Below are 25,404 nucleotides of genomic sequence, written 5' to 3' on the forward strand. Positions count from 1 at the left end.
GAAAGAGGGACAAAAGGAAATTAAAATGGCATGCATGTCAATAACTCTTGCAACCCGCCCCCCCCCACCCCCAGTTTCCTCTATCTGTTTCAAAAGTTGTCTGCTCTGCTCAGTTATATTAAAACTACGACCAGTGCCCTTTGAGTATCACTTAGCAGTGAAAATGGAAGCCATCAAACTTAGAAACTGTATCTGAATCTATCACAGTATAAATTCTTCACAAGGACACTCCCAACTTGCAAGAAGTTCCTTATGCTGTTTATAGTGGTGAAACTATTTCTCAATGTAATAGATTTGTTTTTTTAAGAACAAAGCTTTACAGTACATCTTTATCTTACCTGTAACGAATGGTACCAGTGGTTTTCTTCCTCCCCCCCACCACCCTTAAGATACACTAACTAGGCTGGGAATATGGCCTAGTGGCAAGAGTGCTTGCCTTGTATACATGAAGCCCTAGGTTTGATTCCCCAGTACCACATATATAGAAAATTGCCAGGAGTGGCACTGTGGCTCAAGTGGCAGAGTGCTAGCCTTGAGCAAAAAGAAGCCAGGGACAGTGCTTAGGCCCTGACCTGAGTCCAAGGCCCAGGACTGGCAAAAAAAAAAAAAAAGTCACTAACCAAATTCCTTATTGACCCCCAGGTGGGTTTTTATTTCCCTCCTCAAGGCTGGTACTTTTCCCTTTGAACCACACTTCCACTTCTGGATTTTTGCTGGTTAGAGATAAGAGTCTCAGGGCTTTTCTGCCCAGGTTGACATCAAACTATGATTCTCAGATCTCAGTTTCTTGAGTAGCTAAGGTAATAGGTATAAGTCCATTAATTAGCACCCAGCTTAACCCTAGTTTTTTGTTTTTTTAAAAACTATTTACTAAGCATGCCCTTCCTTTTTTCTTGGACAAATTGAGGACACTTCAATCTTGTATGTCAGTTGGCTGGGATTAAAATCCTTGGCTGTGTTATTTATTTTGGGAATTACGTGGATGGCCCCCATCCCTTCCATAGTTGTGCATTGTACAAGCCACTAGGCCCATGCGGCATCCCGGGGTGGCCCCGTCACTTTCCGTTACTGATTTGGTAAGTGCTGAGGAATTCCTGTCCGGCAAGCTGTAGATCAGGCTCTTTATGGGCCTGTGTATGGGGTGTAGGCTATGAAGAAAGTCTCTCCAGATAGGTTGGAGACAACTTGAAAGCCATATATGTGAAAGCACAGAGATGTGAAAAGGCCTTGAGAGTCCCTAAGCAGTTATTCCTTTTCAGAATTTGCCTTCCGTGAATATGTCAATACAAGCCTTTTAAATACACCCTGTCCATCTGCCCTGGTGCATGTGTAATTTATAAGTCCCTCTTCCAGCACCATGGTCTGCATCATCTCCGTCTCCAAAGTTCCCACCACTGTCCTCCATTTAAAGCCTCATTTAAACCTCCTCCTGGAGGAGCAGCTACATGTGGCTCACCATATTTGTTCCCCCGGCATTGACTGTGGTCTCCAGTTGTATGGTCTGTGGTCTCAGGGTCACCTCTGGAAGGGACACACCCCATCTTCCAGAGAAGCCGCTCTAGATAGTTTCAAGTCACAGCAGCAACTCTTATTTATTCAACAAAACTTGCTCCTGTTATGTGTTAAGCAATATGTGAAGTGTTTTGGATACCATGACACCAACACTATATTTCTCGATGATTTTGCAGTTTAATAAAAAAGACAAACATCAACTCTTCATGCTCCAATTTCATCAGTGATTGTTTCTGCAGTTTTGGTAAGTGCTTGTCTGTTGGTGTTCATGAGCTCGTATGCCTAATTTTGCCAGAGTCGCATTAAGAGTCACAGGTGGGGGCTGGGGATATAGCCTAGTGGCAAGAGTGCCTGCCTCGGATACACGAGGCCCTAGGTTCGATTCCCCAGCACCACATATACAGAAAACGGCCAGAAGCGGCGCTTTGGCTCAAGTGGCAGAGTGCTAGCCTTGAGCGGGAAGAAGCCAGGGACAGTGCTTAGGCCCTGAGTCCAAGGCCCAGGACTGGCCAAAAAAAAAAAAAAAGAGTCACAGGTGGATGATGGTTGTTCATATCTGTATTCCTAGCTGCTCTTGAGGCTGAAGTCTGATTTCTGCTTGGGCAGAATGAGACTCGTGTCTTCAAACAACCACCTCAAAGCTGGAAGTGATGCTATTACTCAAGTGAAAGAGTGCTAGCCTTGAGCAAAAATGCCAAGCAAGAGGGAGAGGACTAGAGTTCAAGCTCGAATACTGACATGCATGCGCGCACACACACAGACAGACAGACCAAGCAAGTGTCATCCAGCATCCAGGTCAAGGAATTGTGTGGTGGTAGGATGAGTTAGGCTTCCAAAGAAGAGTATGGAATAGCCAGGCTCTAGTGGCTCATGCCTATAACCTTAACTACTTAGGAGACTGAAATCTGAGGATCACAGTTTGAAGTCAGCCAAGCAGGAACATTCAGGAGACTTTTATCTCCAGGTAACCACCTAAAAGTGGAGCTATGGCTCAAGTGGTAAAGCACTATTCTTGAGCAAAAACACCCAGGGACAGTGCCTGAGTCCTGAGTTCAAGCCCCAGGACTGGCACAAACAAAAGGAAAGGGAATAATGTGGCAAAGAGCTAAGGTAATAGAAAGCTTGGTATATCTCAGGACTGGAGAACTCAGCTTTTCTGTTAAAACTGCTGGGAGTAAAAGGACAAGTGACAATAGATGATACAGGCAAAGTGGAAGAGGCCGGAGTAGGAAAGGCTTTTCTAGCTTTGCTGAGGCTTTGAGATTCCATAGCAAAGGTAAGGAAAAGCCACCAAAAGGTTTTGCATAGGGGAATTATTGAGCATGTTGATTTTTTTCCCTGTAGAACTGTAAGCCTCAAAGGAGAGAGAGAGAGAGAGAGAGAGAGAGAGAGAGAGAGAGAGAGAGAGAGAGAGAGAGAGAGAGAGAGAGAGAGAGAGAGAGAGAGAGTTGGTCCTGGACCTTGAACTGGGGGCCTTGGTACTGTCCCTGAGCTTTTTTGATGAAGACTAGTCCACTACCACTTTAGCCACAGCTCCACTTCCAGCTTTTTGGTGGTTAAATGGAGATAAAAGTCTCATGGACTTTTCTGCCCAGGCTAGCTTTGAACTGCAGTCCTTGTATCTCAGCCTCCTGAGTAACTAGGATTATAGTGCCTGGCCAAAGGATTTATTTTTTTAATTTTCTCCTTCCATCCTATGAGATAGAGTAACAATATAAACTGTAGAATGCACTGTGTTTCACTTGGGAGTGATTGAGGGATACTTGGGAAATGCCTGGGGAATGAGAAGACACACTGATGGAATGTGAAGATGTTTTAATATAGGAACGATATTTGAATATACACATTTATTCAACTGGCATTTAGATTGCGGACACTGAGAAAGACTTATTTAAGTGTTCTCAAGATTGACTAGGAAAAGAGAAGGAAAAAGTCAAAGAAGAGGGAAAGAAAGTCTTGTACATTAAATGGGAGTTGCGCTGCATTTTGGTGGAACTATAGGAATTTTGCATGGCCAAGTAGGGAAGATGCCAGAAAGTTGGAGAAAGTTCCAGAGGAAAGAATCAGTTCCAGTGAAAGCATATAAGAATAGAATAATAGGAAGGGCACTGAAATAGGAAGAATAGGGAAGGAGATGAGTCCAGCAGCTATGGAGGAGCAGACTCTAAAAGGGCCTTTTGTGCTAGGTGTGGACTTGAATAATGTATGAATTACATATGATTTACTAGGCACTGAGGTAAGTGCTCACATGCATTAGCTAACTTAATCCTCACAATTACCTCATGAGAGATGCATTATTATTATTCTCATACCTATTTCATAAATGAGAAAACCAAATCTGTAGATTAGTAAAACACAAGTCAAAGTGCCTAAACTGACAAAGTAACATGTTATAGATTAAAGAATGATATGTAATTAGAAACATTAGAGACTATGAAGACGGAGTCAGGGAAAATAGGCTTAATAAAAGAAAATCCCCAAACTTGCAGCTCATAAATTTTGTAAGTACATTTGTAAAAATTGATGGAAGAATAAACTTTTCTTGCCAACATTTACATCAGGCAAAAACTGATGGGCAGAAAGTGAACTCAAATAAAATAAAATGTTCAGAATGGGAGAAGGAAGTTTATAAAACACATACATGAAAGCTAACCAGCAAATCAAATTTTTACTACAACATTTAGAAGGAAGTGTTTATTCTAACATAAATAATTTTCATAATACACAAAATAGATGCTTAAAATTTAGAAACCATTTAATTTTATTCTAGATAACATTGAATACAGATCGAAATGGGATATGGGCATTTACCATGGAAGAGTGAAAATATATGTGTATATTTCCAGACAATGTTAGTATTTTTGATAAAGACATTTGAATTCATGAACAATACATGGTTCCATATCTTTGACCTAAAAACACTCCTTCCTTGACCTCCCTGACCTCAGAGGGAGGAGGAGGTGGCCTTCGAGGGTGAGAGAGGGCATGGGCAGGATTCACCTGCAGTATTTGAGAAGAACCATGGGAGGCCAGAAGTTTCAGTACTTAAGATTTAAGAAAGCTTCCTGAAAGCTCATATTTGTAAACTAGAGCCATCATTCTGGGCCATATTTCCATTGGTATCCACAACTCTCTCTAATTAATAATAGTTACTAGAGATCAATGCCTCCTCACACTTCAGCTGATAAGGAGCATGAGTGAGTCCTCCCCAAATGACAAGTGACCTTTTCCAAATTTTCCACATTGAGAAGGATGGCTAGGGATTGCAGTTTCCACATTGAGAAGGATGGTTAGGGATTGCAGTTTCTCAGAGGGAATGTGAGATGTCCAGTTTCTTGATGAAGTCACGTGTTACCTTTACATTCAGTCCTCATTTCTCTTTGCTATTTCTCCTATAGATGATTATTTTAAAATCTCCTATAGGTATCCCAGGTATTGTTAAAAGTTTATAGACTGTATACTTAATGTATTGCCATTAATTCCGATATGAAAATTTGAAAAAACAGTAAGCCAAAGCCTTAGTTTCCAATAGTACTTATATATTACTTAAAAACAAACATTCCAAGCCAGGTGCCAGTGGCTCATGCCTGTAATCCTAGTTACTCAGGAGGCTGAGATCTGCAGACTGCAGTTCAAAGTTGGCAGGGGCAGAAAAGTCCCAGAAGGACTATCTCCAATTAACCACTCAAAAACCCAAGTTGAATAAGAAATGTACTCAGGGGCTAGGGATATGGCCTAGTGGCAAGAGTGCCTGCCTCATATACATGAGGCCCTGGGTTCGATTCCCCAGCACCACATATACAGAAAACGGCCAGAAGGGGCGCTGTGGCTCAAGTGGCAGAGTGCTAGCCTTGAGCAAAAAGGAAGCCAGGGACAGTGCTCAGGCCCTGAGTCCAAGCCCCAGGACTGGCCAAAAAAAAAAAAAAAAAAAAGAAATGTACTCATTCCCTACATATGCAACTGTAACACCTCTGTACATCACCTTAACAATAAAGAAACAAACAAACAAAAGAGTGCTAGTTGGGGCTGGGGATATAGCCTAGTGGCAAGAGTGCCTGCCTCGGATACACGAGGCCCTAGGTTCGATTCCCCAGCACCACATATACAGAAAACGGCCAGAAGTGGCGCTGTGGCTCAAGTGGCAGAGTGCTAGCCTTGAGCCGGAAGAAGCCAGGGACAGTGCTCAGGCCCTGAGTCCAAGGCCCAGGACTGGCAAAAAAAAAAAAGAGTGCTAGCCTTGAGCACAAAGAGGCTCAGGGACAGTGCCCAGGCCCTGAGTCCAAGCCCCACAACTGACCCCAAACCAAAACATTTCATTCTATGTTTCATTCTATGTCCAAGTTGATAACTTGCATATACTATTTATTTCAATCTTATATTTGAATGTTTATGAAGGCTATTTATGAAGAATGTTAAGCTACCAAAATGCAATATACAAAATGGATTTAAATATGAAGCAAACTTCTTTGGATAAGCTATGTGCATAAAGTATGATGCCTTTAGAAGATATTCATTAATTTATTCTTTGCTTTAAGAAATGGGTCTGGATGCTTAGTGTGTATGACTCCTGGCTAGGTGCTATGTGTATAGACATAAAAAGGGCACAAGCCTGCTCTTGAGGAAATTATAGACTTATAAGGCTTTTCAAGGTACCCTATAATAAGTGAGTGATTTCTAGTGGAAAGCATAGCAAATACTTTTTGCATTGAGTGTTAGTTTAGTTGTCTTTGCAAAAGCTTCTTTCTTTTCATAATAAGCGGCCTCATTCACAAACACAGGGTATACAGTATGGTCTCCACCCAGTGGGATTGTCTTTCCATCAATAGTCACAAACACAGGATCTCCAGGGTGCAATGGTTTCCAGTCTTGATCCTCTCAGGAGACAATTAAGATAAATTACATTTGGTTTTCTTCCTACTAGAAAAATATCTGTCAGACCCTACAAAAGTAACATATAGCACTGTGTCCCCATATTACAATAGTGTTGTGTTATCTGGAAGGTTTTACACCAGTGATTTGGTCCTTTTAGCTTTTGAAAACAAATGTCTGAAGCCCACTGGAACTCTAGATCAATTGTTCTCCTACTTGGGTGGGCATGAAAATCATCTGGCGGATTAAAATGCAGATTCTGACTGTATAGGTCAGGGGTAGTGCCTGAGATTGTGCATGTCTAGCATTTCCCCAGAGCACTGGCATCAGCCTCACCTGAGAGTTTTTCAACAAAGCAGAATTATAGTTCCCACTGCTGACATACTACGTAAAATTCTTCATGTGAATAATATGTCAGCAATTCATATACAGAACAGGAACATAGAAGAAGAACGGCATCACAGGAATTTTCTCAACCACAGCTGCACATGACAATCACTTGGGATATTAATATGCCTGAACATGGGCTACAGGGTCTGGCCCAATCTCATCAAATTAGAATTAAAAGAGTGATTTGAAGCTTGGACCTGGTGGCTGACGTCTGTAATCCTAGCTACTCAGGAGGCTGAGATCTGAGGATCACAGTCCATAGCCAGGATGGACCAAAAAATCCTTGAGACTCTTATGGAATAAACCACCCAGTAACACTGGAAGTGGGATTGTGGCTCAGTGCTAGAGTGCCAGACTTGAATGGGGAAAGCTAAGGGACAGTGCTCAGGCTCAGTATCAGTACATACAGAAAAAAAGTGATTCAATTTTTTTTTTTTGGCCAGTCCTGGGGCTTTGGACTCAGGGCCTGAGCACTGTCCCTGGCTTCTTCTTGCTCAAGGCTAGCACTCTTCCACTTGAGCCACAGCGCCACTTCTGGCCATTTTCTGTATATGTGGTGCTGGGGAATCGAACCCAGGGCCTCATGTATACGAGGCAAGCACTCTTGCCACTAGGCCATATCCCCAGCCCCTCAATTTTTTAATAATGAAATTGTATTACTTTTAATGTATTGATTTAAGTAAAATTCAGTATATTATTAAATAAAAATTTATTTTACTATATTGTTTAGACTTCTTTATTGGTTTATCTGTGCTTTCTTTCATTTCTTTGAAAAATGTATCAAAAATTTTCATTCAGCAAAACCCACTTATTTTTGTGTATAGTCCTACAATCATAGTGTAAAGTCATAACTTGTAGTCAAGCAATCAGTATAAATAGTTAAGAGGGATGTGGTAGCACATGTCTGCAATCCCAGCTGCTTGGGAGGTGGAAGCAGAGGGATCCCGACTTGGCATAGTGAGAGCCTATCGTTAAAACAAAGCAAAGCAATGGAGCTAGGAGCCAGGCTCAAGTGATAGAGAACTTGCCGAATATGTGCAAGGCCCTGTGTTCGATCTCCAGTACCATAGGAAAAAACAAAAGAAAACACCTAAAACACAATTTCATAAAGATCTGATAAAAGATTCACAATTTTACTTCATGTTACTCATTTACATTTCACCTTTGATTTTTCATTTTTTGTAAGTCTTAGGGCCTGTAAATGCTTGTCTAGCTGCTCTTCTGTACCAGCGATTTTCAGGCAGGCCTGTGCCTAGGGCCTATAGAGGAAGTCTCCACATGCATATCGCTGACTAGCCATCTGCAGAGACTCAGTGCAGTGCTGCCTAGACCTGACTATACCAACTTTACCTAGTGACTTCATTTGACTCCCTGTCTCTGCTTTGATTAATTAAATCAAAATTGCCATGGATGGGACCTGCGAGTCAGGATTTTTTGCCTTTACTGAGACTTGAATTCAAGGTTTCATGTTCTCATCTGGCTCTTTTGCTCAAGGCTGGCTCTCTACCACCTGAACCACACAGGCATTTTCAGATTTTTGCTAGTTAATTGGAGATAAGTCTCATAGACTTTCCTGCCTGGGCTGGATTTGAACTTTGATCCTCAGATCTTAGCCTCCTGAGTAGTTAGGATTACAGGCATGAACCATTGGTGCCTGGCTATTTTCAGTCTTAAAGAAGCAGCAAATATTACCTGTAGATTTGGGTGGATGAGGGCAGCAATCTCTCCACTTTCATTCCTGGGATAATCGACTTTGTCCATTATTTTATACACCTCAACAGAACATGGAGGAAATTCTTTTCCTGTAAAAAATATGTATTAATAGCAACTTAAAAATACTCTAGAGATGGGTGGTAAAGGCTCATATTTGTGATCCTAGCTGCTCAGGAGGCTGAGATTTGAGGATTGCAGTTTGAAGCCAGGCTGGGCAAGGAAGTACGTGCGACTTATATCTCGAATTAATCACTAAAAAAAGCCAGAAATGGAGCTGTGGCTCAAGTGATAGAATTCTAGTGTAAAAAAAAGCTCAGGGACAGCACTCAGGCCCTGAGTTCAAATCCCAGACCAACACACACACACACACACACACACACACACACACACACACACACACTTCTAGAAAGGAAAATTGATACTTTAAGGAAGAACAGCAACAAAATCATAAAGATAGTTAAAAGGAGAATACATTAGGCTTAATTAAATACATTCATAAACATGAAACCAAAAGATGTTCTAGAATTATTTCTCTCAGAACACTTTCCAGAAATGAAATGATGAACAAAACAGAAAACAGATTTTGGAAAAGCCAGTGTGGCAGCAAAGCACCATTGGATTGTGAGTCAGGACTTCTGGACTTCATTCTCATCTGTGTCATCTTTTCCTCTCATTGGCTGTGTAACCCCTAGAAGTCCTAATGGCTTGCTTTCATGCCTTGTCTGGAAAAGGTTTAGGTTCGCTTCTTTCAGAAGCTCTTCCATGACTGCCAGTCAGCTGGGTGACTTCTGCCTAGTGGTTCTGTGTGTTAACCCAGTTCAATAGCTAGTTTGTGAACAGCCTGTTTTCAGGACACAGCAATGACTGGTGGTGGAGTTCAACTTATAAAAAAAACATGGCAAATGTCCAGCTCATGTTCTGAATTGGCTTTCCTAACTTCTGATTGCCTCACTCATGGATTTAGTTTCCAAGTCGCTAAAAGCAGGACTGTGAGATGGCCTCACTTTTATGTCTGGCCTTTGGTAGGTTTTCAGTTTGAGCTGCATGGTGGTGGCTAGATGGCCTCATTTGTATGTCTGGCCTTTGGTAGGCTATCAGTTTAAGCTTCATGGTGGTAGCTAGATGTATGAGTTTTCCATTGTAGGACCTTTCCTTATTCAGCAGGTTCAAATAATGATGGTATAGGTTTGGGAGAACAGCACAAAAGTAAGTTACAAGGTGCAAGTCTTTTGCAAGCCTCTTCTGTGGCACAAAAGTCAGATTCAGGGGATAGGGAAGAACTTCTGGGTTTTTGCAAAGACTGAAAGTGGGGTGTTTTGGAGTTACTACTACAAATACCTATGGTGGAGCACTGTGGACTGTGATTGGTAAACTATGTTTACCACTTGGGTTTGTGGCCTTTTGGATGGGTATGTCATTTCTTAGCATATCATCATGGTTCCACACTATTTGAGGATGGTGTGTGTGTGTGTCTGTGTATGTGTGTGTGTGTGTGTGTGTGTGTGTGTCTGTGTGTGTGTGTCTGTGTGTATGGCGACTGTCCTAATCCTGGTTCCAAGGTACAAGATAGAACCTGTCCCTAGACATGGAAGGCAACAGCTGATGTTGTTTTCATGACTGCATGCCAAAGGCTGCCAACCACACAAGCCCCTCTGCTCACAGAAGGCTGTCCATTGAAAGCTCAGCAGTTATGTTCTCTCCAGACACTAGATTCCACACCAGCACTGTCGCCGTACTGACTTGTTCCTGGAACAGCAAAACTCATCCTACCGAATTATTATTTATGTATGATGTCTCTGGGCTCTTATGCAATGGTTTTCAATTAATAGGCTTTGAATTAATAGGCTGTATAGTGTGGTTTTTAGATTTACTGAATAAATAAGAGCTCCTAACACCTACTTCTCCACCAGTCTCCATTTAATTATTAATTATAGAAATATTTGGAGCTGGGAATATGGCTTAGTGGCAAGAGTGCTTGCCTCATATACATGAAGCCCTGGGTTTGATTCCCCAGCACCACATATACAGAAAGCAGCCAGAAGTGGCGCTGTGGCTCAAGTGGTAGAGTGCTAGCTTTGAACCAAAAGAAGCCAGGGACAGTGCTCAGGCCTTGAGTCCAAAGCCCAGGACTGGCAATAAACAAACAAACAAACAGAAATATTCAACATGGATAATATATTCATAATAATAGTAATACATGAATATGTTATTTGTGTTGAATATAATTAAAACAGAATGAACCTAGTTTATTCTTCTCTTCCTCAATCATTACTGTTTTCAGTTGGTGTGTTTTACTTCAAAAAATTTCTTGTATATTTTAACATGCATATGTATGTATATTCAAGTAAGTGATTATGTATGTATGTATGTGTGTGTGTATATGTGGTTTTCAAGATAAGTTCTTGCTATATAGTCCAGATAGCATCCAACTTCTATGTAGCCCAAGCTGGCCTTAATTCTATGTCCTCTTACCTCAGCCTCCCCAGTACTGGAATTATTTACACATGTCACCATGCCCAGTTTAGTATTTATTTTTTTATTCATTCATTCATTCATTCATTTACTTATTGCCAGTCCTGGGGCTTGAACTCAGGGCCTGGGCACTGTCCCTGAGCCTCTGTGCTCAAGGAGAGCACTCTACCTCTTGAGCCACAGTACCACTTCTGGCTTTTTCTGTTTATGTGGTACTGAGGAATCAAACCCAGGGCTTCATGCATGCTAGGCAAGCACTCTATCACTAAGCCCAATAGTAGTATTATTTTAAAGCAAACTGATAATATATTTTGTGGCCTGCAATTTGTTTTCTTTTAATTATAATGTGTTTTGAGTGTTACTCAACTTCATATAAATCTTAATATGTAATAGATGTTTGGGTCATTTCTATCAGTTTACTGTTATGAACAAAGTTGTAATGGCCACTTAGTGTATATTAGGGTATACACATGTTTGTGTTTCTGAGATGTGAAACTTCTGGGTCACATTTGTTCATTTTGAGATACTATAAAACTGACCTGTAAAGAGTCTTTACGAACTTATTTTTTTCTCCAGCAGGTAATGAGATAACTAATCATTGGATTTTAATATTTTTCCCAGCCTAATAAAGAAAAATGTTATCTCATTTTAATTTACATTCCTCTGGTTATTTACAATGTTGAACATCTTTTCTTATGTCTATTGGACATTTGTATTTCCTAGACTTTCTGTGCTTTTTAAGATGACATGTTATAAGAAAACTGACTTGACTTGGGGTAGTTGTTCTTCTTGAATGTGCCTATGGTCATTGAAGAATTTTTGAAGTGGATAAGATTTAAGAAGAGATGAGGGGGAGAATGTAGTCATAAGTACAATGTATTTTCTATAAAATTAAGAAGAGTAAGGGAAGAGGTGGGTAGGGGAGGGATGGGTGAAAATATTGACATTGATCAAGATATATTGTATTTATAAACTGCTTTGTTAAATGGCAACTACTTTGTATAGCTTCTTAAAGACAAGAGAAAAAGTACAAAAGGAAATGCCTTATGTGGCACATAAAAAAAGCATCTAAGAGTTCTTGGGAGTCTGAGGCAGGAGGATTTAAGTTTGAGGCTAGGATGTGCTACATAGTGACACTCTGTTTCAAAAAAATATATAAGATTATGAACATGACAAATCTGACCCAGATTCAAATTCCTACTCAGTGTTTAGTGATTAAGTTACATACACACATTCTTATGGCCAAGTGAAGTACAAATACACATCAGGAAATGAGTCTCACCACCTACCTTCATTAAAATTGTGTATAAAATCAAGAGCATGTTTAATTATTTTTCTCATTTGATCCAAAATATCAGCTCTCAGAACACCTTGAGGCTGGGGACCAACTTCTATACCTAGGCACAGAGGTGATATTATCAAGTATCAGAACGTTCTGTAAAGTGAAGCATTTTAATATATAAAGATCTAGAATACCATTGTTAAACACTTTTACGAAGGTAAAGCAATACTTGACATATAATGTCAGGCAATAAAAGAACATTAACATGTTCAAGTTACGGAAATATAAAGACTAGCAAAAGAATGTAGAAAAAACAGACTTGTGTTCAACTGGCAAGAATTCAGTCACTTTAAATTTCCTTCAATACTGTCAAAATATTAAAAGTTCATTACATAGAAAAGAGGTAAAGTTAGGCTGAAAAAGTCGATAGGTGACCACAGAGATAATTGACTAAAACCTAACATTTAGTTTAACAGGAGAAAGGACATCTATTCAGTCTTAGAAATCTAGCAAGATGAACCATGGGTCCAGTCATGATTGTTAACATGACAACTTAAGTGACCCTGAAGCAATACGTTTTTGCCCTTAACATAACAACTCATCTCGATAAGATAGTACAACTAATTTAATATTCTGAAAAAATATAGTTGTTTAATTTATCTCCAATAGATTAATACTAGTATGTATTATCAGGTCTATTTCCAATGGTTGTTATACATCCTTACATGTGCAAAACATTCTTTTTCTAAACCATTTGTCTTGTCCCTTTCCTCCTATTAAAGTCTCCCATAAAAATCAGTCCTCCAATCATCACCTTCATTTTTTTTTCCAGTCCTGGGGCTTGAACTCAGGGCCTGAGCACTGTCCCTGGCTTTTTTTTTGCTCAAGGCTAGCACTCTACCACTTGAGCCACAGTGCCACTTCTGGCTTTTTCTATATATGTGGTGCTGAGGAATCAAACCCAGGGCTTCATGTATATGAGGCGAGCACTTTACCAGTAGGCCATATTCCCAGCCCTCTTCAGTTTTGTATACCTATACTGGGGCTTGAACTCAGGGCTGGGTACTGTCCCTTAGCTTTGTTGTTCAAGGCTAGCAGTCTACCCCTTAAGCCGCAGCTCCATTTCCAGCTTTTTAGTAGTTAATTGGAAATAAGAGTCTTGTGGACTTTTCCTGCCTGAGCTGACTTTGAACCATAGTCCTCAAGTGTCAGCTTTGTGAGTAGCTACAAGTATGGGCATGAGTTACTGGGAGCCAGCACTTTCTCCATTTTTTCAAACTATTTATCAAGTATAGTATCACCCACTCTCATTCTCTGTTCTTTTATGTCTTTACTATTTTTGATCATGGACTTCTCTGAAGAGGAAATGAGAATAGCCAAGAGGCACATGAGGAAGTGCTCAACATCACTGGCCATAAAAGAAACGCAAATCAAAACAAGACTGAGATTCCAACTCACCCCAGTAAGAATGGCCATTATCAAGAAAACCAGTAACATCAGATTCTGGCTGGGATGTGGACAAAAGGTAACCCTGCTACACTGTTGGTGGGAATGTAAACTTGTTTAACCACTCTGGAAAGCAGTGTGGAGGTTCCGCAAAAGACTAATCATAGAGCTCCCTTATGACCCAGCAGCCCTGTTTTGGGGCCTTTTCCCAAAGGATTATAAGAAGACCTCATTAAGCTATCAGCACAACTCTGTTCATCACAGCACAATTTGCTATAGCTAAAATATGGAACCAACCCAGATGCTCCTCAGTAGATGAATGGATAAAGAAAATGTGGTACATAAACACAATGGAATTCTATGCTTCCATCAGACAGAACGGCATTGCCCCATTCATAAGGAAATGGAAAGACTTGGAAAAAATCATATTAAGTGAAGTGAGCCAGACTCAAAGAAACATAAACTCTATGGTTTCCCTCATTGGTAATAATTAGTAAATGTCTAGGATAGTCCTGGCAGAAGATCAAAATAGCTCAATAGCTGATACATATGCACACATAAGATGATGTTAAGCGAAATGAACTCCAAGTTATGGAAATAAGTGGTTTATCATAGTTGTTGTTATTTTCAACATACCTGTCGGGAGCCGAGCTAGCAGCTAAGCTCATCCTGACCTCTGGCTGTGCCTATGTCGCCAGAATGTCGGGAGCCAAACTTGCAGCTAAATTCATTCTCACCTCTTGTCAGGAACCGAGCTAGCAGCTAAGCTCATCCTGACCTCTGGCTGTGCCGATGTCGCCAAGATGTCGAGAGCCAAATTTACAGCTAGGTTCATTATCACCTCTGGCTGTGCTATTATCACCAGGACGTGCTAAATGCAAAGATATTTGTCCACAGCCACTATCCGGAATTGCTTTGTTACCTTGTGTTTACTGTAATCAAATGTTGCAAACTTCTAAGCCTCTTTGTGTTCTGGAATTTTAACAACCCTATGCTATTCCCTGGTTCCAAAACTGCATATAAGCTGGGAGTTAGAATAAACTTGGCTGCAGTCTTGAGTTTTGATCTCGAGATGCAGACCTCCCGTACCCCATCTTTGCCTCTTGTCTTGTATTTTTCCTTTTCCTTAATCATCACCACCCTCAGTCAGGATTCCTGTTCACTGCCGGCTGGCTCGGCAGGTGACCATGTGAAGTTATGCCATTTTCTTTTGTCTTTCTTCCCATGGTTTTACCCCTGTCACAGTAACTGATTTTGGTATCCTAGGTATTCTATATATGTTTATCAGAACTAGGGAAAGGAAGGGGAATATCAAAATGGAAAGACAGAGGGTAAAAGGCAAGCCAGTGCAACAGCAATACTTACAAGACAATATGCTGCAAACCAACTATACAGTTTTTTTGTTTTTTTTTTTGTGGGGGGAGAATGGAGAAGGGGGAAGGCCAGGGGAAAATGAGGGAGGAAGTAACAAGTTTGATAAGAAATGTATGCACTGCCTTACGTATGAAACTGTAACTCCTCTGTACATCACTTTGACAATAAATTAGTAAAAAAATAAAAACTTACAATATTTTCTCATCTTGATCTTTAAAATTGTGCTTAGCTTCATTGTGCATATGGACATATACTTATGTATATGGTATAATAGATGTTATATGTATCTGTGTTTTTTTGGATGAAGCACCCAACCCCTCCCTACCAGTGCATAGCTCCTTGCTTTCAACATAGGACTGACCATATCAAACCTCAGTCTCCTCCAAAGACAAGAATCCATAGAATACTTTTGGCTTCAGATAATTCAAAATGGCTTAAACAGTCATGTAAATGTATTTTGTGTAAATTTATTTGTATAAACATATTTTGTTTATTTTATATCTGTGTAAATACAAAACTGTATTGATGGCTATGTTTATATGTATATTGCACAAGATCTGGTTTGCCTATTTCAAATTCCTTCCTCCTTCCTCCTTTTTAATAGAATCATAATTTCTTGTAGGTAACAAATCTTCAAGGTACATGAACTTCTCTTCAGGTAAAGACTAAATATTGAATAATTTAAGTTAATCATAGTAATTTGAACACTTTGGTGTTTGATTGAAGAATGAATGTATGGCCCAGTGATGTCCAAGGTAAGAAAATGGATAGTTCTTTAGTGTCCTTTATTTTCTTATATCTTGTCATATTGTTGTGTGATACTTAGAACCACAGTGGATATTGCAGGCTACATAGCCACTAAAGACATACCAAAGGCGGTAGGATAAAAGAAACCTAGTCCCTGTTCTGTTGAGATGAGGGATAAAGGAATCCATTGCCTTATTGTTACACCATCTTGTGTCACCAGCAGCCACAGTGTTCTATACATTCTTGTCTTCAAGGGAGTGAGAGCTGTGGTGTGGCCAGTCTATTTAGAGAGTGAGAAGCTATCAACTGGTATGCATGGATGCTTTAATCAGAAGAAAGGGTTATTGAGGTTTCATATGCTGACTGGAACTGAGAAGATTTGGATGGGTATTCATATTTTCTAAGCTAAAAATTATTTAAATATGAAATCTTGTAGAATGTTTATGTATAATGGTACAGTTTAGAGTGGAGGGAAGGAAAAAATGATCATAAAAAATTAATGCTGGGTACCAGTGTCTCATGCCTTTAATCCTACCTAGCCAGGGGGCTGAGATCTTAGGATCATGGTTGAAGGCAGCCTAGGGAGGAAAGTCCATGAGATTCTTATCTCCAATTAACCACCAATTAGCCAGAAGTGGAATTATAGCTCAAGTGGTGGTAGAGTAGCTAGCCTTGAGCAAAAAAGCTCAATGTGAGCACCAAGGCTTTGAGTTCAAGCTCCAGGACCAGCACAAAAATAAAACAAAACAAAACTACCGAATATCAAGTGAGATCATTGCCAATCTGAGAAAGTCAGTAGTTGTATAGTTTAGACACTCTTTGATATGTATACATGTGCATGTTTGTGACAGTTTTGGACCGATCATAAGGCTGGCTGCAGCAAATTGCTGCTTTCTGGGACAAAGTTTACTGACTGACAATGTTCCTGTTAAATTTCAACCACTTTGGAATTAGAACGGCCCTTGTAAGTGGCTAGTAGAAATGAATGATAGTTTATATGGGGCAAAGGTCTTAGTGTATTATGAAATGTTGAAGTGTCCTTCGGATCTGAAGTGTTTTTAATTCAATGAATATGTCATAAAAAGACTCCAAGTCAAGCTTCAGAGTTATACAGAGAACATGTAATATTCTAATGATTTGTAATCAGTAGCGATTATAATCCCTCATATTGAAATGTTTTCAACATTTGACTCTAGTGGTAAGGGCCTGAAGTAGCAGCAGATATTTGTTCCAGCTCTGAACAACAGTGGTAGGTGGAGCTGTGGCTCAAGTGGCAGAGCATAACCTTGAGCAAAAAAGAGGCTCAGGGTCAGTGCTCAGGTACTGAGTTCAAGGCCCACGAATGGAAAAAAAAAAAAAAAGGAATGAAGGAGAGAAAAAGAAATACAAAAAAGAAAAACAACAACATTGGCCTTGCCTAAGTACCATAGAGCAAGACTGATCTTTCAGAGTTTGGAAGTCTTAGGGCTAAAAGGATGGCTCAAGTGGTAGATGACTTGACTACAGAGCAAGAAGCTCTAATTTCAGAACTGAAAAAAAGAAAAGGAAAAAGAGAAGGTTTGCAAGTCTTTTGCTGTTATTTGGCATCAAAGAGAACCATGATTTTATCTTGCATTTGCTGCTGCTGCTGCTAAAAATCTAATTGAAATCCTCATGTATGATAGGCAGGTACTCTTTCACATATCTAGCCTTAGCTTACATTTTTTAAGGCTTAAAAAAAAACAACTATGTATTTATACTTGGATATTTAGGCTACATTATGTACCTATATTTGGATATATTCACCAATTTAGTTGAGAATGGACTGATTCCCTTAATTATGCAACAAAATATCACCTCTTAAACAACCTGGATTATTTAAAAGTTTTTCAATTGTTTATATGATTTACTAACTTTCTCTCAAAGTACTCTTTATGAAACTATCTGAGATCTAACAAAAAAGACTTTAAGTTGTAATTGCAGCCTTAAATATGGTGTAGCCTGCACATAATTAACTCATAAAGGTGTCTCAGGAAGAGAGTGGAATGACTCTGCTATGGTCACATTTCCCTTTGTAGTAGCAGTGACTTGGTTATTTGTTAGTTGTCTCATTAGATACTAATTTCTTGAAGGGAAAAATGGCTTCTTCATCACAAATCCTCTGTACCAGAATTATATCTATGCAAAGTCTGAAGTAATAATTCTGGGAGTGGGGTCAGAGTAGGTTCCGTACAAGACAGTATTTCACTTGTCTTGGGAATGAATTTGTCAAACTAATTCAAACAGATGAACAGTAATAGCAAAGGAGATTATATGAACAAAGCAGAAAGTCTCTTAAAGAAGTCGAGGAAGTTAGAGCCTACCACAATTAATGTGCTTCTTATCTGTCAGTAAAACATTATGATAAGCAAGACAACTATAATTTTTCATGTGTGTTAGTACCAGGGATTGAACTCAGGGTCTCTCGCTCTCTCTCTTGTCATTTTCCCTCATGGCTGTTAAATTATTACTTCAGTCACATTTCTAGCCTGACTTTTTTGCTGGTTAACTGGGAGTCTTTCAGACTTTTCACATCTCAGCCTCCTAAGTAGCTAATATTATAGATGAGTCACTGGCATCTGGCATGAATGTTTTATAAAATCATTTTTTCACCAGGCATCCGTAATCCAGCTACTGAGAAGGCTGAGAGCTGAAGATTTCGGTTCAAAGCCAGCCTGGGCAGGAAAGTCCAGTAGATTCTTATCTCCAATTAACTGCTAGAAAATAGAAGTGGCACTGTGGCTCAAAGTGGGACAGTGCTAGCCTTGAGAGAATAAAACTTGAACCTAGGCCCTGAGTTCAAGCTGCACAACCAACAAAAAATAAATTATTTCTCAGAATTTCACCTAGGACAAACTTCATTCAGTTATTCCACTAAGAAACATGACTTACCAACAGGGTGCTTGGCTATAGAACGAGTGGTTGCATATTTGAGGGAAGGATGTTCAATAAGATAAACATAGCAAGGTAATGGAGCCAAGGAAGTCTGAAAAAAATTTAAAATGTATTTATTATGTAAACACCACTACTGTTAATAATGTCTTCAATATGTTTTACTTCAACTAATATGAGCCAGATAGGTTATAAAACACACTGTAAAACCCATAGCTTTGAAAACATATGTAAAAAGCATATTATATATAGGTTTTTGAATAAAATGCACACTAAATGATTCTCCAGTACAATGGTTAAAGAAAATGAAATAAATTTTCCTTCTGAATAGTTTTGGTTATTTTCGATTTTATCATTTATTAACCTTGTTACTTAGCTTAGTATTGGTCTCATAGAGAATTAGATTTTTATTCCAGAAGTCTAGGTTTCTACAGGAGTTGAGTGGTTCCTCTCTTCTGCTTCCAAGAATTTGAGTCAGGCTTCTTGGTTTTGATAACTGAATGTAAGCCACACTACTTCCATGTCAGCAACCAATGCATCCAGCTGTCTCCTCAAACAACAGCTGCATGATCTCCCATTTTCTCAGAACCACTATCCAGTTCTTGTCAAAACTCAAGGCAATCAATATAATAATCTCTATTATAGGCTGTTATATCAAATGCTTTATTATTACATTAATTATATAAAATGAGCAGTAAGATTTGGGAAGATTACTATCTTTTCCCCCCTCCCTGCCCTGGGGCTTGAACTCAGGGGCCTGGGTGCTGCCCTTGAGTTTATTTGCTCAAGGCTCTATCTCTGCCACTTGAACCACAGATCTACTTCTGGCTTTTTTTGGTGGTTAATTGGAGATAAGGGTATCCACGGACTTTGCTGCTTTGGCTAGCTCCAAATCACAATCCTTAGATCTCAGCCTCTTGAGTGGTGAAGATTATGGATGTGAGTTACCAGAGCCTGGCAAGATTAGTGTTCTGTCCAAATTGCTAATGAATAAGAAAGCCTGAACTTGGGTTCTCCTGGTTACATGGATCAACAATTTCTATTAAATTGTACTAGTTTTCAGGAAGGAAGGGTGTCTGTGATACAGAAAAAAAAACATATAATGCATTATTTGTGGTTTTGCTCCATTTTTTTCCTAGCAAGTTTTCTATAGGCACTGGGTTGCTGAAATGTTCATCTCACAGATTTCTGAGGCCTAAAATAGTGAACTGTATGAAGTGTGTGTTGAAACCTCAGCTATATGTTGGGAGTATCTGGATTAAATGTAGACAAGGGGGAGGCTAAAGGGAGCCAGTGGATTTTAACCAACATTAAATGATACTTTCTTGAACTTTACCTGGGCACTTTTCCCTGAGCTCTTTTGCTCAAGGCTAGTGCTCTACTACTTTTTTTTTTGTTTGTTTGTTTTTGGCCAGTCCTGGGCCTTGGACTCAGGGCCTGAGCACCATCCCTGGCTTCTTCCTGCTCAAGGCTAGCACTCTGCCACCCGAGCCACAGCGCCCCTTCTGGCCGTTTTCCATATATGTGGTGCTGGGGAATCGAACCTAGAGCTTCATGTGTAGGAGGCAAGCTCTCTTGCCACTAGGCCATATCCCCAGCCCCAGTGCTCTACTACTTTGAGCCACAGTACTACTTCCATTTTTTCAGTGGTTAATTGGAGATAAGAGTCTCACAGGGACTTTTCTGCCCAGTCTGGCTTCAAACCATGATCCTCACAACTCAGCTTCCCGAGTAGCTAGGATTACTGGCATGAGCCACCAGTGCCTGGCTTTTCTTGAATTTTTTTTTTTACAGTTCTTTTATTGAGATAGTTCAATCCATCATTTTAAATTTACTAAATAAGCCATGATTTGGTGGCTATTTGGATAGATTGTGTGTGTGTGTGTGTGTGTGTGTGTGTGTGTGTGTGTGTGTGTGTGTGTATGTATGTGTGTTTTGAATTTAGGGTCTGAGACCCATCCTCTACCTCTACCTCTACCTCTACCTCTTTTTGTTTTCATTATTTTATGAACACTAAACGGGCTTCAGCTTCTTGTATAGCTGGGATGGCAGGTGTACAAGACTCTTCCAAGCCTTTTATTCGCTGAGATGAAGTCTTGTGAAGTTTTTTGCCCAGGGTAGTTTGGAACTGTAATCCTGAACTCAGCCTTCCCAGTAGCTAGGATTACAAGTGTGAACGACTGTACTTGACAAAATTTTTCTGCCTGTCATCACTGCCTCTGTGGGGTACAGGATCACATCCCATCTATCAGCCAGGCTGTAGAATAGATCTTGTTTTTCTTGGGTCTTGCTTCCTGACCCACTTGTGGTTGTCCCACATCTTTAATTGACTTGAAAGTAAAGGTCTCAGGCTAACTTACAAATTAAAATAATTGACAATTACCTTAATATAATGAAACATCTGAATTAAAAAGTCATTCCTGGAATCTTCAAGAATAAGAGTACATCCCATGTTAGAAGTAGTGTTGTGAAGGTCAAAAATAATGTCATAGGAATCTTCACTATTTTTTGGACCAAATAAGTGATTTATTTCTTGAGCCCTTCTCACTTCATATGGCAAATCTTCAGAAACTTTTTTGCTGTTTTGAGTCAAAACAAAAAAATTAACAATGCCTATTGCTCAGATAACATAACTATACAATAAGGAGACTGTGTACAAAGAGCAGGTTGCTAAAATTTTAACATGAAAAATCTGTGAGAGAAGGGAAGATGTATCTGAAACATTAATTGATTAATTAATTAATTAATCATGTTGATACTGGGGCTTGAACTCAGGGTTTTGAGCTCTGTATAGCTTTTGTGCTCAAGGGTGGAACTCTATCACTTGAGCCACACATCCACTTGTAGCTTTTTGCAGATTATTTTGAGACAAGAGACTCTTGGATTTGTTGCTCAGGCTGACTTTGAACTTCAGTTCTCAGATCTTACCCTCTTAAATAGCAAGGATTATAGGTGTGAGTCACCAGTATCTAGCATATCTGAAACTTTGTTTTGGGGTTTTTTGTTGCCAGTTCTTGGGCTTAGACTCAGGGCCTGAGTATTGTCCCTGGTTTCTTTTTGCTCAAGGCTAACACTACCACTTGAGCCACAGCACCACTTTGAGCTTTTTCTGTTTACTTGGTGCTCAAAGTCAAGGTTTAAAATTCTGAAAGACTATGGACACTTTTCATTTCCCATCTCCAGAGTTCAGGTATTACTGGAAGAATCCTAAGGAATGAGGGTGAAAGGATAGACAGGGATTAGATTCTGAAGGGTATCACTAAATTGCATATATATATATATATATATATATATATATATATACACACACACACACACACACACACTCTGGATAGGAATCTGCGTGTGTGTGTGCGTGCACGTGTGCAACACGTGTACAACCACTTGTATGTATATCTGCTGGTCCTGGGGCTTGAACTCAGGGGGCCTGGGTGCTGTCCTTGAGCTTCCTTGCTCATGGCTAGTGCTATACCACTTGAGCCACAGCTCCATTTCTGCTTTCTGGTGATTAATTGGAGAAGCATCTCCTGGACTTTCCTGCTCAGACTGGCTTCAAACCATGATTCTCAAGTCTTAGCCTCATGTCCTCATGATCCTCATGTCTTAGTATGAGTTGCATATTAGGAAGATGCTTGTGGCTATCATATGGATGATGGATGGCAGGAAGTATGGGAGTAAGACTGAAAACAGAGAAGTCCTATCAGAGGCTATTTTAACTAACTGTACACAGTAAAAATAAACTAAGGTAGTAAAAAGAGAAAAGATGGTTACTTTTGTGAAATTCTTATAAAAAATACTTGAAAGTGCAGAGGATTGGTGGCTCAGACTTATAATCCTAGCAACTCAGGAAGCTGAATTCTGAGGATCAAGATTCAAACCTAGCCTGGGAAGATATATCTATGAGACTATTTCCAGTTAACTAGCAAAAAGGCCATGGTGGGGAGGTGTGGCTGAGTGAGAATCCAAGGCCATGAGTTCAAGCCCCAGTACTAGCACCAGAACAAAAAAACAGTACTTTGGAGGACTTACTGATCCACTAAGCATGAGGGCTGAATGAAAAGGCTCTAAGAAGATTTCTATAGGAGATATGGTGGGTAATGGTGCCGTCACTGAAGGGAGAATTATAGAACAATTAGTAAATTTGTATCAGGGCCACTAAGAGAGATGAACTAGTTTAATTAATCTCATTTTCATAGATTTCATACCCTTTGAAACAACTGTCTAGCCTGTGAGTAGAGTCAAGAATAAACACGAAGATTATTTCAATTTAAAATACTGCTGTTACTGAAAGGCATGACATTGGTTGGTTACAATAAAACAAAACTTAACTCAGTATGCTCCAGAGTTGTTTGGGAAGTTAAGATGCTGATTAAAAGTTATTCTTGGGCTGGGGATATAGCCTAGTGGCAAGAGTGCCTGCCTCGGATACACGAGGCCCTAGGTTCGATTCCCCAGCACCACATATGCAGAAAACGGCCAGAAGCGGCGCTGTGGCTCAAGTGGCAGAGTGCTAGCCTTGAGCGGGAAGAAGCCAGGGACAGTGCTCAGGCCCTGAGTCCAAGGCCCAGGACTGGCCAAAAAAAAAAAAGTTATTCTTAGCTGGCACTGTGGTTCATCCCTGTAACCCAAGATACCCAGTCGGCTGAGATCTGAGGATGGCAGTTCAAAGCCAGCCAAGGCAGGAGAGTCTGTGAGACGTTTATCTCCAATTAACTACCAGAAATCCAGAAATGGAACTGTGACTCAAGTGGTAGAATGCTATCTTTGAGCAACAAAGCTCAGGGACAGTGCGCAGGCCATGAAAACAAGCCCCACGACCTGCAGGAGCACACACACACACACACGATTCTTATTTTATATTCCATATGTATATATGGAAATACCAAAAAGGAATAGGAATAAACAGTCAAAATATTATAGGTAATTAAAAATAAGGTCATTCTTCAAACAACTTTACTTGTAATATGAGTTAGTTAATAGCTCTTTTATGCTAATGAACATTAGTAGTGTGGATGTGATCACAAAGGTATTGAATTTTTGAAATTAAAATTTCTACTAGTAAAATTGTGATTTGACACACAAAGTATGGCTACTGTATTATTTCCCTGGAAAGCATATATCCCCTGAATGAATATATTTGTGCTAAAAGAAGTATTCATTGTTTGTTCCGAAGTGAGACTAAACCTAAGGAAGTCTGAAACTCCAACTAATGCCCATTGGAAAACAAGTAAGTGGAGCAGTACAGTTAGTTGTTCCTGTATCATATCATAGCTAGTAACCTGTCAACCCTTGAGGATAAAAACTATTTTGTGTTTCCACAGTGTTTGACACAGAAGAATAGATGTTTAATTCTTTTAGGTAAATGAAGAGGTGGTAAAAGGCTTGTGCAGTGGTAGCTATTGTGATATAAACAAAGGCAAAATAAGTAGCAAGTACCAAACCAGACTATTACTGTATACACCATCCACAGTGCATTGTAAATCAGCTATAATTCGAAAGCAGAAAGTTCATGGGGAGCGTCTTTAGCATTCATTATTCTCTCTGCAGCAAGCCCACATTGAAGAAAAATATCTCTGCTCCTCATGCCACAGAGTAGTCGAATGTTTTCTGGCAATGGATACTTATTCACCCTTTCATTCAACAAATGTTAATTTGTTATCCTTTTATTAACTAGAACTTTGTGGATGCCATAAACATAAGAAAACATAATAGTGATTTTTTTTAAAAGCTAAGAAGCATGTATATGAGCAGAGTTCAAACACTAATTTAGTGCAAAATATTAAATCTGTGTCTTTCAAGATGTGACTAAAAACAACAGCCTTTGTCATTTATTTTCTTAATTTTTATGGACTTTATTTAAAAACAGAATAGTGAAGAATCACCAGGTGCTTTTTAAAAGTTTGTGAAAGGGCAAACAAAGGCCCAGTTTTGTTAATTGTGTAATTCACAATGCAGCATCAATAAGGTGAAAGTGATCTTATTCACTATAGCCACGATCATATATGAAAATAAATATTTGTCATATGCATATACAAGCTCACTTTCAAAGATCTACTACTTTTCACACATGTATAGTCACACACAGTACAAAACATAATCTTACCCAAGATTTTCAAAGTCAAAAGCACGATTCAGGTCACAGTCAATATATCGGGTACACTTCTCCACTGCTCTTGGGTTCGTAATAAAGGGCTTCACTTGTAACCCTGTTCTCTGAATTTCAGCACCATTCTCTAGCCAGTGCTTAACTAGAAATACTCCTGTCAGCTCATTACCATGAGTTCCTCCGAAGATGGCGATCTTTTTTATAGGTTCTTCAGTGAAGTCACAAGAGGTCATTTTACTATGCAGTTTTCTCTGAGTTCTGCAGTTCAGAAGAGACGAGATAAAACAAAGCTTAATTTCCCAAGAAAAGTTTAGAAACTTAAGTCTAAATGAGACTAAATTAGCCAAAGTGCAAAGTACAGACAGACTTCCTTAAGTGGAATAACTTAAAAAAAAATTCTGTTACAAGTGCTGAGCCCTGCTTATTATATGGACACTTCCTTCTGTAGTCCTGCCCTTTACCATATTTGGGTTAAAATATGCAAAGATCAACTAGAGCTACAGCTGTTAACTTCTAACTCCCTCAGATGGTCAGTAGATCTAAGTACAACAGCAAATCAGGATCTCCTACTAATACAAAACTG

At 39.5% G+C, this 25,404-nt stretch overlaps 1 protein-coding gene across 2 annotated transcripts; it reads right to left on the reverse strand.

Moving 5' to 3' along the window:
- Positions 1-2,033: 2,033 nt before the first annotated feature.
- Aspa (aspartoacylase) lies at positions 2,034-25,221 on the reverse strand. Of its 2 annotated transcripts, none has more exons than XM_048365110.1 (6): positions 24,819-25,221; positions 21,099-21,294; positions 18,716-18,809; positions 12,246-12,353; positions 8,464-8,573; positions 2,034-2,106 (listed from the first exon to the last, which is right to left on the reverse strand). In XM_048365110.1, the coding sequence occupies exons 1-6, from the start codon at positions 25,052-25,054 to the stop codon at positions 2,077-2,079; spliced, it is 774 nt and encodes a 257-aa protein (XP_048221067.1). In that variant the 5' UTR covers positions 25,055-25,221; the 3' UTR covers positions 2,034-2,076. The 2 variants fall into 2 exon arrangements, with proteins under 2 accessions (XP_048221067.1, XP_048221066.1); XM_048365109.1 differs by lacking the exon at positions 2,034-2,106 and adding an exon at positions 6,007-6,384 and having other exon boundaries at positions 24,819-25,219.
- Positions 25,222-25,404: the final 183 nt, after the last annotated feature.

This window comes from Perognathus longimembris, chromosome 17, assembly GCF_023159225.1.
Source record: "Perognathus longimembris pacificus isolate PPM17 chromosome 17, ASM2315922v1, whole genome shotgun sequence".
Taxonomy (NCBI): Eukaryota; Metazoa; Chordata; class Mammalia; order Rodentia; family Heteromyidae; genus Perognathus; species Perognathus longimembris.